The sequence below is a fragment of the Carettochelys insculpta genome, chromosome 34 (assembly GCF_033958435.1).
Source record: "Carettochelys insculpta isolate YL-2023 chromosome 34, ASM3395843v1, whole genome shotgun sequence".
NCBI lineage: Eukaryota > Metazoa > Chordata > Testudines > Carettochelyidae > Carettochelys > Carettochelys insculpta.
The window spans coordinates 1,583,223-1,594,422 of NC_134170.1; the positions used below are offsets into that span (position 1 = coordinate 1,583,223).

The window sequence follows — 11,200 nt, forward strand, 5'->3', positions numbered from 1 at the left end:
TCAGAGGGCAGGGAATGGGGCAGGGCCTGTTCCCTCTAGGGGTGCCAACTCCCCCAGGCCCAGGGCAGGGAATGGGGCAAGGCCTGTTCCCTCTGGGGGCACCGGCTCCCCCTGCCCTGGGGCAGGGAATAGGGCAAGGGCATCTAAGGGAGCTGCAGTGGGAATAGAAGTTCTCTAGGGGCTGGCCTGGCCCTGTCTTCCCTCAGGAACCTCTGCTCATTGGGCTGCTAATCCTGGGTCCTGCGTGGCAAGGCACAAACCAAGGCTGCTGACAGCAACTCAGTGTCACTGACTGAGCCAGCCCAGAGGTGGGCACATCTCAGGGCCCCTGGCATACCCCAAGCCTTGATCAATGGGATTGAAATTGCCAGTGCTGTAGGTAGTGAAAGACCAGAGTGTAAAGCCCAGGAGTCCTGGCTCCCAGCCCCCTGCTCCGATCACCAGCCCCGACTGCCCTCCCAGCACTGGGGAGAGAACCCAGGAGTCCTGGCTCCCTGCTCTAACCACCAGCCCCCACTGCCCTCCCAGCCCTGGGGAGAGAACCCAGGAGTCCTGGCTCCCCGCCCCTTGCTCTGACCACCAGCCCCCACTGCCCTCCCAGTGCTGGGGAGAGGACCCAGGAGTCCTGGCTCCCGGCCCCCTGCTCTCTCCACCAGCCCCCACTGCCCTCCCAGCACTGGGGAGAGAACCCAGGAGTCCTGGCTCCCTGCTCTGACCACCAGCCCCCACTGCCCTCCCAGCCCTGGGGAGAGAACCCAGGAGTCCTGGCTCCCCGCCCCTTGCTCTGACCACCAGCCCCCACTGCCCTCCCAGCGCTGGGGAGAGGACCCAGGAGTCCTGGCTCCCGGCCCCTGCTCTGACCACCAGCCCCCACTGCCCTCCCAGTGCTGGGGAGAGGACCCAGGAGTCCTGGCTCCCGGCCCCCTGCTCTAACCACCAGCCCCCACTGCCCTCCCAGCGCTGGGGAGAGAACCCAGGAGTCCTGGCTCCCTGCTCTAACCACCAGCCCCCACTGCCCTCCCAGCCCTGGGGAGAGAACCCAGGAGTCCTGGCTCCCGGCCCCCTGCTCTAACCACCAGCCCCCACTGCCCTCCCAGCGCTGGGGAGAGGACCCAGGAGTCCTGGCTCCCGGCCCCCTGCTCTCTCCACCAGCCCCCACTGCCCTCCTAGCGCTGGGGAGAGAACCCAGGAGTCTGGGTCCCCTGTCCTGCCCCCACTTGTTTCTGTCTGGCTGTGCAGCACCTAGCCCAGGTGGGGTTGGGGCGGGGGGTGAGCTGGTGGCAGAGCTGGTCTGGGTGTGGCATGGCCGGGGGCAGGGACCGGGCAGGCCGGGTTTGGCGGCGCCTGAGTTGCCTGCTGGCCAGTGGATGAGTGACCAATGTGTAGGGCTGAGAGCAGTTGGCTGGGCCAGCCCGGGAGCGGGGGCTGGGAGGGGGCAGGGCGCAGACGGCCAGGTAGTCCTGGGACTCCCTGCTGCCCTTTGCCCACTGGCGGGGTTTATGAGTGACCGGGGCTGGCGCCGGGGCCGGCTCTGTTTGCCCAGGGCTGCAGGATCGATGGCTCTGCCAAGCCCCCGGCCGTGCTCCCTGCAGCCCAGCACGTATCAGTGCGCTCAGGCTTGGCCCGGGCCCAGTACAGCAGCGGCTGTGTGTCGGGTGGGGGGGGAGCCATCCCTTGGGGCGGCCCTCCCTGGCACGAGGTGAGCGATGCTAGGGTTCAGCCCAGGCAGGACTCCTGGGTTCTCCCCCCCGGCGCTGGGAGGGCAGTGGGGGCTGGTGGTCAGAGCAGGGGGTGGGAGCCAGGACTCCTGGGTTCTCTCCCCAGTGCTGGGAGGGCAGTGGGGGCTGGTGGTTAGAGCAGGGGGCTGGGAGCCAGGATCTTGTGTCTGCATCCTGGGATGGGTCCCTGTATCACTGGCTGCCCCACCCCAGAGGTGGGTGCATCTCAGTGCTGGATGAGGGGTCCCTGTGTCACCAGCTGCTGTGCCCCACAGGTGGGCGCATCTCAGTGCTGGGCAAGGGGTGCCCGTGTCACCAGCTGCCCCACCCTGGAGGTGGGCACATCTCGGCACCAGCCGAGGGGTCCCTTTGTCACTGGCCACCCTGCCCTAGAGGTGGGCGCATCTTGTTGCTGGGTGAGGGGTCCCCGTGTCACCGGCTGCCCCACCCCAGAGGTGGGCACATCTCAGCGCCAGGCGAGGCGTCCCTGTGTCACTGGCTGCCCCGCCCCAGAGGTGGGCACATCTTGGCGCCAGACGAGGGGTCCCCGTGTCACTGGCCGCCCCGCCCCAGAGGTGGGCACATCTTGGCGCCAGACGAGGGGTCCCCGTGTCACTGGCCGCCCCGCCCCAGAGGTGGGCACATCTCGGCACCAGACAAGGGGTCCCTTTGTCACTGGCCGCCCCGCCCCAGAGGTGGGTGCATCTCAGCGCCAGGCGAGGCGTCCCTGTGTCACCGGCTGCCCTGCCCCAGAGGTGGGCACATCTCGGCGCCAGACGAGTGCTCACGCACCTCCTTGGGGTGACAGATGCCTGGAGCCGCTGGAGAGTGTTAGCGTCGCAGACAATCAAGTCCCCATTGTTACTGGCTTCCTCCAGCCCCGAGCTGATGGAAAATGAAGCAGCTGGTTCCTCAATCTTCCCCAGGCAGCCAGACGCCACCAGCCCCTCAGATGGCCGAGCCCCCATGCTGTAACACCCCCCAGGGCAGGAGTGTCTCTGAAGGGCCCTGTTGGGACCCTCAGTCCTGGTCTACGTGTCAGCTTCCAGCCAAGGAGTGACAGGGGTCACCTGAGCCCTCTGGTAATCGGAACCCAGGAGTCCTGGCTCCTGGCCCCCAACCACCAGCCCCCACTGCCCTCCCAGTGCTGGGGAGAGAACCCAGGAGTCCTGGCTCCTGGCCCCTGCTCTAACCACCAGCCCCCACTGCCCTCCCAGCGCTGGGGAGAATCCAGGAATCCTCTGGGTTGAGCTGGAGTCAGGGTGCCTGGGAGGTGGGGCTGTGTGCCAGGCTGGGCGGCCGGCTGGTTTAGTGGCTGGCAGATGCTTTGGCGCATTGCTTTGTTCCCGCTCATGGGCCACATGAAAACAACCCTGCTCAGCTGCCCAGCCGCCGGGCACGCATCCTGTGTGACTTCTGTGCACTGTGCTCACGCCTGGCAGAGGCTGCGGGTCTGGAGTGAGGTACAGCGGGCGCGGGCGGGGTTCCTGGGAGCCAGGACTCCTGGGTTCTCTCCCCAGCGCTGGGAGGGCAGTGGGGGCTGGTGGTTGGAGCAGGGGGTGGGAGCCAGGACTCCTGGGTTCTCTCCCCAGCGCTGGGAGGGCAGTGGGGGCTGGTGGTTAGAGCAGGGGGCGGGAGCCAGGACTCCTGGGTTCTCTCCCCAGCGCTGGGAGGGCAGTGGGGGCTGGTGGTTAGAGCGGGGGGCGGGAGCCAGGACTCCTGGGTTCTCTCCCCCCAGCAGCCCCCACTCAGCACATGGGCGGACAGACAGCTGGCTGTCCCTCCACGCCCACAGGGCAGTGGGGGAGGGCATTGGGCTGCCTGGCCCTCCCCCAGCCCTAGGGCCATAGCCTCTGGCTGCCTCGTGGCGCCAGGCCAGGGGCCGACGTGCGGCCGTGTCCATGGCCCTTTCCTCGAAGACGCTGGCCCAGCGCGGGCCTGAGGAAACCCCTGGGCTTCCGGCCCTGCCTCCCCACCCAGCTGTCTAAAGGGCCCGGCACTGGCCGGGGCCCCCAGCACATCCTAGCCCTCCGACCTCGGCCAGCAGCGAGCGGATGAAACATTAACTCCCAGATCCTGCGGCGGGAGGCAGAGAGCAGCCGGTGGCCCCGGGGATGGGAGCCCCCACGCCCCACTAGCCCAGGAGGGGATGCACCCTGGCTATGGGGAGAGCGGGTGAGTAAGCAGGGCTCGGGGTGCCCAGACACCGGCGTCTGTTCAGGGAGGAGTGGGGGGTGTCAGGCTGCCTGGGTTCTCTGCTTGGCACTGGGAGGCCGTCACAGCTGCCCCTGCAAGGGGTGAATGGGGATGGACCCCCAAGCGTGTATTGGGCCCCAGCAGAGCCAGTGCCCCCTAGAGGGGGATGACAACCTGCCCTGTTCCAGCCAGGCTCCAGCATCTAACGTGGAAGATCAAGGGCTCAGAGCCAGGGAGAGAACCCAGGAGTCCTGGCTCCCAGCCCCCTGCTCTGACCACCAGCCCCCACTGCCCTCCAGCGCCAGGGAGAGAACCCCGGCATGGGGATGGAGTGCGCACACCCGCACATGGCCGGCTGTTGCTCTCTGCAGTGGGGGCGGGGGTTGCTGTGGGGCAGAGCTGTGGTTGCGGCCACACAAGGTGGGGCAGGCAGGTGCCTGGAGCCTGTGGCATGGGAGAGGCAGAGCGGACGCGCCCGGCCTGGGAGCTGCGACCTGGAGGGGGAAGCAGATGGGCCAGCCCAGGGCTGTGGCTCTGCGGCCCAGGGCCTGGGGGAGACATGGGAGGGGCAGGCCCCTCGTGGGAGCAGCACCGAGATGCGGGCGGAGGGGCCGAGCCATGACATGACCTCGAATGGGGCGAACACGGAGGGTGCCGGAGCAGGGCCGGGTGTGCTCGCCCCATGGGGCGCTGGGGGGCAGGGGACAGCGCGCCGCCGTCACACGAGGTTACTGAGCCTCGAACCCAGCACAGAGCCAGGCCTCCCTCGTGCCCCACGGCTGTGTCTGCCTGGCAGCCAGGTGGGCTCTGGCCGATCTCTGCCCTGCCCCCTCCCACCGCCCTGCTGCCAACCCAGCCCCGTTACTCCTCCCCTCCTTCGTCCTCTGCCGGGTAACCAGGGTCGCCTGGGCCCCTCTCCTCCGCCGGGGCTTTTCTCAGCCATGGTCCTGTGCTGCCCGAGTTGGGTCCCCCAGTCACCAGCTGCTGGGGGCTGGGTTCTGGGCTGGTCCCTGCATCCAGGGGCGCCGTGCTCCCCCCAGCCCCCTCCGGCAGGGCGCACGGAGACGTGGGTGGGCTGTGCAGCCGTGGCCCACGAGAGCAGGATGCTGCCAGGGCGCTAACCCCTGTGTGCTGCCCAGGGCGCGGAGAGGGCATTCGGCATCCGGCTCACGGCTGCAAGCCGGGGGCCGAGCCAGGTGGCCAGAGACGCTGTCGGGGTCGCGAGAGGCCCCGAGGACCCAGCTGTGCTGGGCTAAGGGCAGCGACCACCCCATGGCACCGTGGAGACGGACGATCTGGGGAATCCAGTGGCTTCGTTGGCCAAGGGGGTCCCCAGAAGTCTGTCCCCGCAGGAGACCCCAGTGACCTCTTCACTCCAAGGGGCATTCCAGGCACAGCAGGGACATGGGAAAGGATCTGCCCCGGGGGAGGGACGCCCGGGGTGGACAGGAGGCAGCTCCTGTGAGGGCGTCCTCAGGAACCCAGCCGCCCTGGGCCAGGATCGCTGGGCGGGGGGCGGCCAGAGCAGAGGAGAGGGGCTCCTGGCTGGGACCTGCTCCCCAAGCAGGGTCTGACGCCGGTGGAGCCGTTTTACTGCCCCTTCGTTTGGCTGGGGCGCAGCCCTCACGCACAGCCTGTGCTGCAGGGGCGGATGGACAGGCGGCCGGACGGATGGAGTGGGGGGGATGTAGGTGTCTGGCCGTCTGACACACCCCCGCCCTGGCCAGGGCTCTGTGCTTTGCTGTTGTTACTGCTACGACTGGCTGCGCTCACCCACCCCTCGCCGCTGCGCCCCATTTGCGACACCCGAGTCGTGGAAAAATTCATCAAGGAAGCCAGGGACACCGAGAACGCCATGGTAAGTCCCTGTCGTGTCAGCCCCGTGTCACCAGCCACCCTGCCCCAGAGGTGGGCGCATCTCAATGTCAGGAGAGGGGTCCCCGTGTCACTGGCCGCCCTGCCCCAGAGGTGGGCGCATCTCAATGTCAGGAGAGGGGTCCCTGTGTCACCGGCCGCCCTGCCCCAGGGGTGGGCACATCTCAATGCCAGGAGAGGGGTCCCCGTGTCACTGGCCGCCCTGCCCCAGAGGTGGGCGCATCTCGGTGCCGGGTGAGGGGTCCCCGTGTCACCGGCCGCCCTGCCCCAGAGGTGGGCGCATCTCGGTGCCGGGTGAGGGGTCCCCGTGTCACCGGCCACCCTGCCCCAGAGGTGGGCACATCTCAATGCCAGGAGAGGGGTCCCCGTGTCACTCGCCGCCCTGCCCCAGAGGTGGGCGCATCTTGGTGCCGGGTGAGGGGTCCCCGTGTCACCGGCCGCCCTGCCCCAGAGGTGGGCGCATCTCGGTGCCGGGTGAGGGGTCCCCATGTCACCGGCCACCCTGCCCCAGAGGTGGGCACATCTCAATGTCAGGAGAGGGGTCCCCGTGTCACTGGCCGCCCTGCCCCAGAGGTGGGCACATCTCAATGCCAGGAGAGGGGTCCCTGTGTCACTGGCCGCCCTGCCCCAGAGGTGGGCGCATCTCGGTGCCGGGTGAGGGGTCCCCGTGTCACCGGCCGCCCTGCCCCAGAGGTGGGCGCATCTCAATGTCAGGAGAGGGGTCCCCGTGTCACCGGCCGCCCTGCCCCAGAGGTGGGCACATCTCAATGTCAGGAGAGGGGTCCCTGTGTCACCGGCCGCCCTGCCCCAGAGGTGGGCGCATCTCGGTGCCGGGTGAGGGGTCCCTGCATAACTGGCTCTGTGGTGTGGGGGATCTGGTCTCTTTACAGGACAGCTGTTCACATTTTTGCAACTTCTCAGAAGTTCTCACTGTGCCCGACACAAAAGTGAATTTTAACGAGTGGAAGAAAATGGACGTGAGTCTGAGGGGCCGTGGCGGGAGGGAGCTTAGAGGGAAGTCACAGGGGCCTGATCCAGTGGGGTCCTGCGCCAGAGGCTGCTCCAGGGGTGCTGTGTTGGGGGGCTGAGCTAGGGACCTGGAGGCACTGTGCTGGGCAGGGCTGGTCTGGGGGACCAGGCTTTGATCCCAGGGCGCTGTGCTGGGCAGGGTGGTGTGAGGGACTGGGCTTTGATCCCAGGGCGCTGTGTGGGGCAGGGCTGGTGTGAGGGACTGGGCTTTGATCCCAGGGTGCTGTGTGGGGCGGGCTGGTGTGAGGGACTGGGCTTTGATCCCAGGGCACTGTGTGGGGCAGGGCTGGTCTGGGGGACCAGGCTTTGATCCCAGGGCGCTGTGCTGGGCAGGGTGGTGTGAGGGACTGGGCTTTGATCCCAGGGCGCTGTGTGGGGCAGGGCTGGTGTGAGGGACTGGGCTTTGATCCCAGGGCGCTGTGTGGGGCAGGGCTGGGCTGGGGGACTGGGCTTTGATCCCAGGGTGCTGTGTGGGGCGGGCTGGTGTGAGGGACTGGGCTTTGATCCCAGGGCGCTGTGTGGGGCAGGGCTGGGCTGGGGGACTGGGCTTTGATCCCAGGGCGCTGTGTGGGGCGGGCTGGTGTGAGGGACTGGGCTTTGATCCCAGGGCGCTGTGTGGGGCAGGGCTGGGCTGGGGGACTGGGCTTTGATCCCAGGGCGCTGTGTGGGGCAGGGCTGGGCTGGGGGACTGGGCTTTGATCCCAGGGTGCTGTGTGGGGCAGGGCTGGTCTGGGGGACCGGGCTTTGATCCTAGGGCGCTGTGTGGGGCAGGGCTGGGCTGGGTGATCGGGCTTTGATCCTAGGGCGCTGTGTGGGGCAGGGCTGGTCTGGGGGACCGGGCTTTGATCCTAGGGCGCTGTGTGGGGCGGGCTGGGCTCTTACGCTTCCCTCCCTCCTCCCCAGAGGCAGCGGCAGGCGGCGGAGGTGTGGGGGGGGCAGACCCTGCTCTCCGCGGCTGTGCTTCGGGCCTGGGACCTGGTAGCCGACCCCTCCCTGGGCCAGCAGCTGGGCCGTACCTACAGCAACCTGCGCAGCATCAGCCAGGTCCTCCGCAGCCACAACGCCCAGGTGAGGGGCTGGGGGTGGGGGCAGAGGGGCACAGCAGCCCCAACCTCTCCTCCGGGTCCCCCCAGCCGCAGCCGCCCCCCGCTAACTCCTCCCCGTCTCCCCCAGGTGGAGCCGGCCTCATCCCCGCTGCCAACCCTGGCTGTGCAGACTCTGCCCAAGCTCCTGAACGTTCACTCCAACTTCCTGCGGGGCCGAGTCCGTCTCTTCCTGATGGACGCCTGCCAGCCCGAGGCCAGGTGAGGGGCTCCGGCCCCCCGCCCCGCCGCAGCACTCCGCCCCCCGCGGCCAGCCCGGAGACGGACCGCCCACGCCACCCCTGGAGACCTGGCCAGCCCCGGCCACTGGCAGCTGTCAATCGCAGGAGAAACACGGGGGTGACTGACAGCTGTCAATTACACCGCCATCGGCATCTCAGTGGGAGGCAGAGGAGAGGAGACTGACACCTGTCAGTCGCCTGCGTCCAGCACTTCGGCCCAGCTCATGCTGCCCAGGGAAGCTGATCTACAACGCAGGTTGTGGCCCTGGGGGGCGTCACAGCCTGGGCCACAGATGTGGGGCACTCAGCACCCAAACTGATCCCCACAGGCAGCAGGGAACCAACTGGGAGCACGAGCCCAGCGGTCTGCCCCGGACACCTGACTGCGGGGGTCTCTCTCTAACTGGCCGCCCGCCCCAGAGGTGGCGCATCTCGGCACTGGGCGAGGGGTCCCTGTGTCACCGGCCGCCCCGCCCCAGAGGTGGTGCATCTCGGCACTGGGCGAGGGGTCCCTGTGTCACCGGCCGCCCCGCCCCAGAGGTGGTGCATCTCGGCACTGGCCAACAGGTCCCTGTGTCACCAGCCGCCCCGCCCCAGAGGTGGTGCATCTTGGCACTGGCCAACAGGTCCCTGTGTCACCAGCCGCCCCGCCCCAGAGGTGGTGCATCTCGGCACTGGCCAACAGGTCCCTGTGTCACCAGCCGCCCCGCCCCAGAGGTGGTGCATCTCGGCACTGGCCAACAGGTCCCTGTGTCACCAGCCGCCCTGCCCCAGAGATGGACGCATCTCGGCACTGGGCGAGGGGTCCCCATGTCACCGGCCGCCCTGCCCCAGAGGTGGTGCATCTTGGCTCTAGGCAAGGGGTCCCCGTGTCCCCAGCTGCCCTGCCCCAGAGATGGGTGCATCTCAGTGCTAGGCGAGGGGACCCCGTGTCCCCGGCCGCCCCGCCCCAGAGGTGGGCGCATCTCAGTGCCAGGCGAGGGGTCCCCGTGTCACTGGCCGCCCCACCCCAGAGCTGGGTGCATCTCGGTGCCGGGCGAGGGGTCCCCGTGTCACTGGCTGCCCCACCCCAGAGCTGGGTGCATCTCGGTGCCGGGCGAGGGGTCCCCGTGTCACTGGCCGTCCCACCCCAGAGCTGGGTGCATCTTGGCTCTGGGCAAGGGGTCCCCGTGTCCCCAGCTGCCCTGCTCCAGAGATGGGTGCATCTCAGTGCTAGGCGAGGGGACCCCGTGTCCCCGGCCGCCCTGTCCCAGAGGTGGGCGCATCTCAGTGCCGGGCAAGGGGACCCCATGTCACTGGCCGCCTCGCCCCAGAGGTGGGCACATATTGGCACCGCGTGAGGGGTCCCCGTGTCCCCAGCCGCCCCGCCCCAGAAGTGGGCGCATCTTGGTGCCGGGCGAGGGATCCCTGTGTCACCAGCCGCCTCGCACCAGAGGTGGGCGCATCTCAGCATTGGGTACAAGGCACCTGGCCTCAGCTGGATGCTTCGGGATTGCTGTATCTCACCACCCCGCGTTCACTCAGGAGACTGGAAGTGGTGAAGTGCTCCTGCCCCCTGTGAAGCGTGAACAGGGCCAGGGGCCGGGGGGGCCCATGTGCCTGGTCCAGCGACCTTGTACACAGAGTTTATATTTGATATTAAGTTAAGGTGCAAAGTGGCCTCTGTCTGGCTCCCAACTCTGCTGAGTGGTGAAGGGAGATGGGTGGGGGGCTTCAAACCACAGGGGGCGTTGTCGGCCATCCCACCCCACCTGACCCGCAGACCCTGCCCCCCACACCTGCCGGTTCCCTCGCTCCCGACCCGCAGCCCCTTTCTTAGCTCGTGTGTCTGGCACGGCGCAAGCTGACTCTGGCAGCCGGCTGCAATTCAGCAGCTGCCAAAGAAAATATCAAAGGATGCCGCTGTCCTGGGCTCTGGCCAGCAGGTTCTCTCTCCCACACTGGGGCAGTGGGGGCTGGTGGTTAGAGCAGGGGGCCGGGAGCCAGGACTCCTGGGTTCTCTCCCCGGTGCTGGGGGGCAGTGCGGGCTGGTGGTCAGAGCAGGGGGTGGGAGCCAGGATTCCTGGGTTCTCTCTCTCGTGCTGGGAGGGCAGTGGGGGCTGGTGGTCAGAGCAGGGGGTGGGAGCTAGGACTCCTGGTTTCTCTCTCTCGTGCTGGGAGGGCAGTGGGGGCTGGTGGTTAGAGCAGGGGGCCAGGAGCCAGGACTCCTGGGTTCTCTCCCCGGCACTGGGAGGGCAGGGGGGGACTGGTGGTTACAGCCCGGACTCCTGGGTTCGCTTTGTTCACCTTCCCCTTGGCTTTGGACCCCTTAGCAGCTCCCTAAGGGCGGTACAGGTCCGGTTTCAATCACCCATGCTCTGAACACATCCCACCTGAGGGGGCTATAGAAAGTCTGGGCATGGGGGGGGCACACTCTCTTTCCCACCCTGCCTAGGACATGGCTGTTGCAGGGTAGGAGGGGACCAGAAAGCAGAGGGCACCCACAGCTGAGCCCCCCACCCTGCTGCCTGCCCCATGGCGCCGCCTAGGGTATTCCACAGGACACAGTCCATGTTTGTTCGTTCGTCACGTGGCCGAACGGACGGAGATAAGGGCAGAGCCAGGGGCCAGAGAGGCCAGAATTCCAGAAAGTGACAGCAAATGACACATCCCAACGTGTTAACAGGCCGCCCCGCCCCAGAGGTGGGCGCATCTCGGCGCTGGGCAAGGGGTTCCCATGTCACCAGCCGCCCCGCCCCAGAGGTGGACACATCTCGGCGCTGGGTGAGGGGTCCCCATGTCACCGGCCGCCCCGCCCCAGAGGTGGGCGCATCTCTGACATTTGCTTTGCATGCAACATCCAGAAACTTCCTTGTCCTATTCCCACACCACAAAGTATCACTGAGCCAGTCCTGCCCTGGGCCGGACGGAGCCGGCACCCCTGGAGGAGCCAGGCCTGCCCCCTGAGCCAGCCAGTCCTGCCCTGGGCTGGGGGGAGCTGGCACCCCTACAGGTGACAGGCCCTGCCCCATTCCCTGCTCACAGTGTGCCAAGGGCCTGGCAGCATGTGGGGTGCACC

General features: G+C 68.0%; 1 protein-coding gene across 1 annotated transcript; it reads left to right on the forward strand.

Moving 5' to 3' along the window:
- The first annotated feature begins 3,786 nt into the window (after positions 1 to 3,786).
- On the forward strand, positions 3,787 to 8,209 carry EPO (erythropoietin). Its single transcript, XM_074983054.1, has 5 exons — positions 3,787 to 3,893; positions 5,642 to 5,772; positions 6,680 to 6,766; positions 7,722 to 7,886; positions 7,992 to 8,209. Exons 1-5 carry the CDS (start codon positions 3,881 to 3,883, stop codon positions 8,124 to 8,126), a joined length of 531 nt encoding a protein of 176 aa, XP_074839155.1. The 5' UTR covers positions 3,787 to 3,880; the 3' UTR covers positions 8,127 to 8,209.
- The last annotated feature ends 2,991 nt before the right edge of the window (positions 8,210 to 11,200 follow it).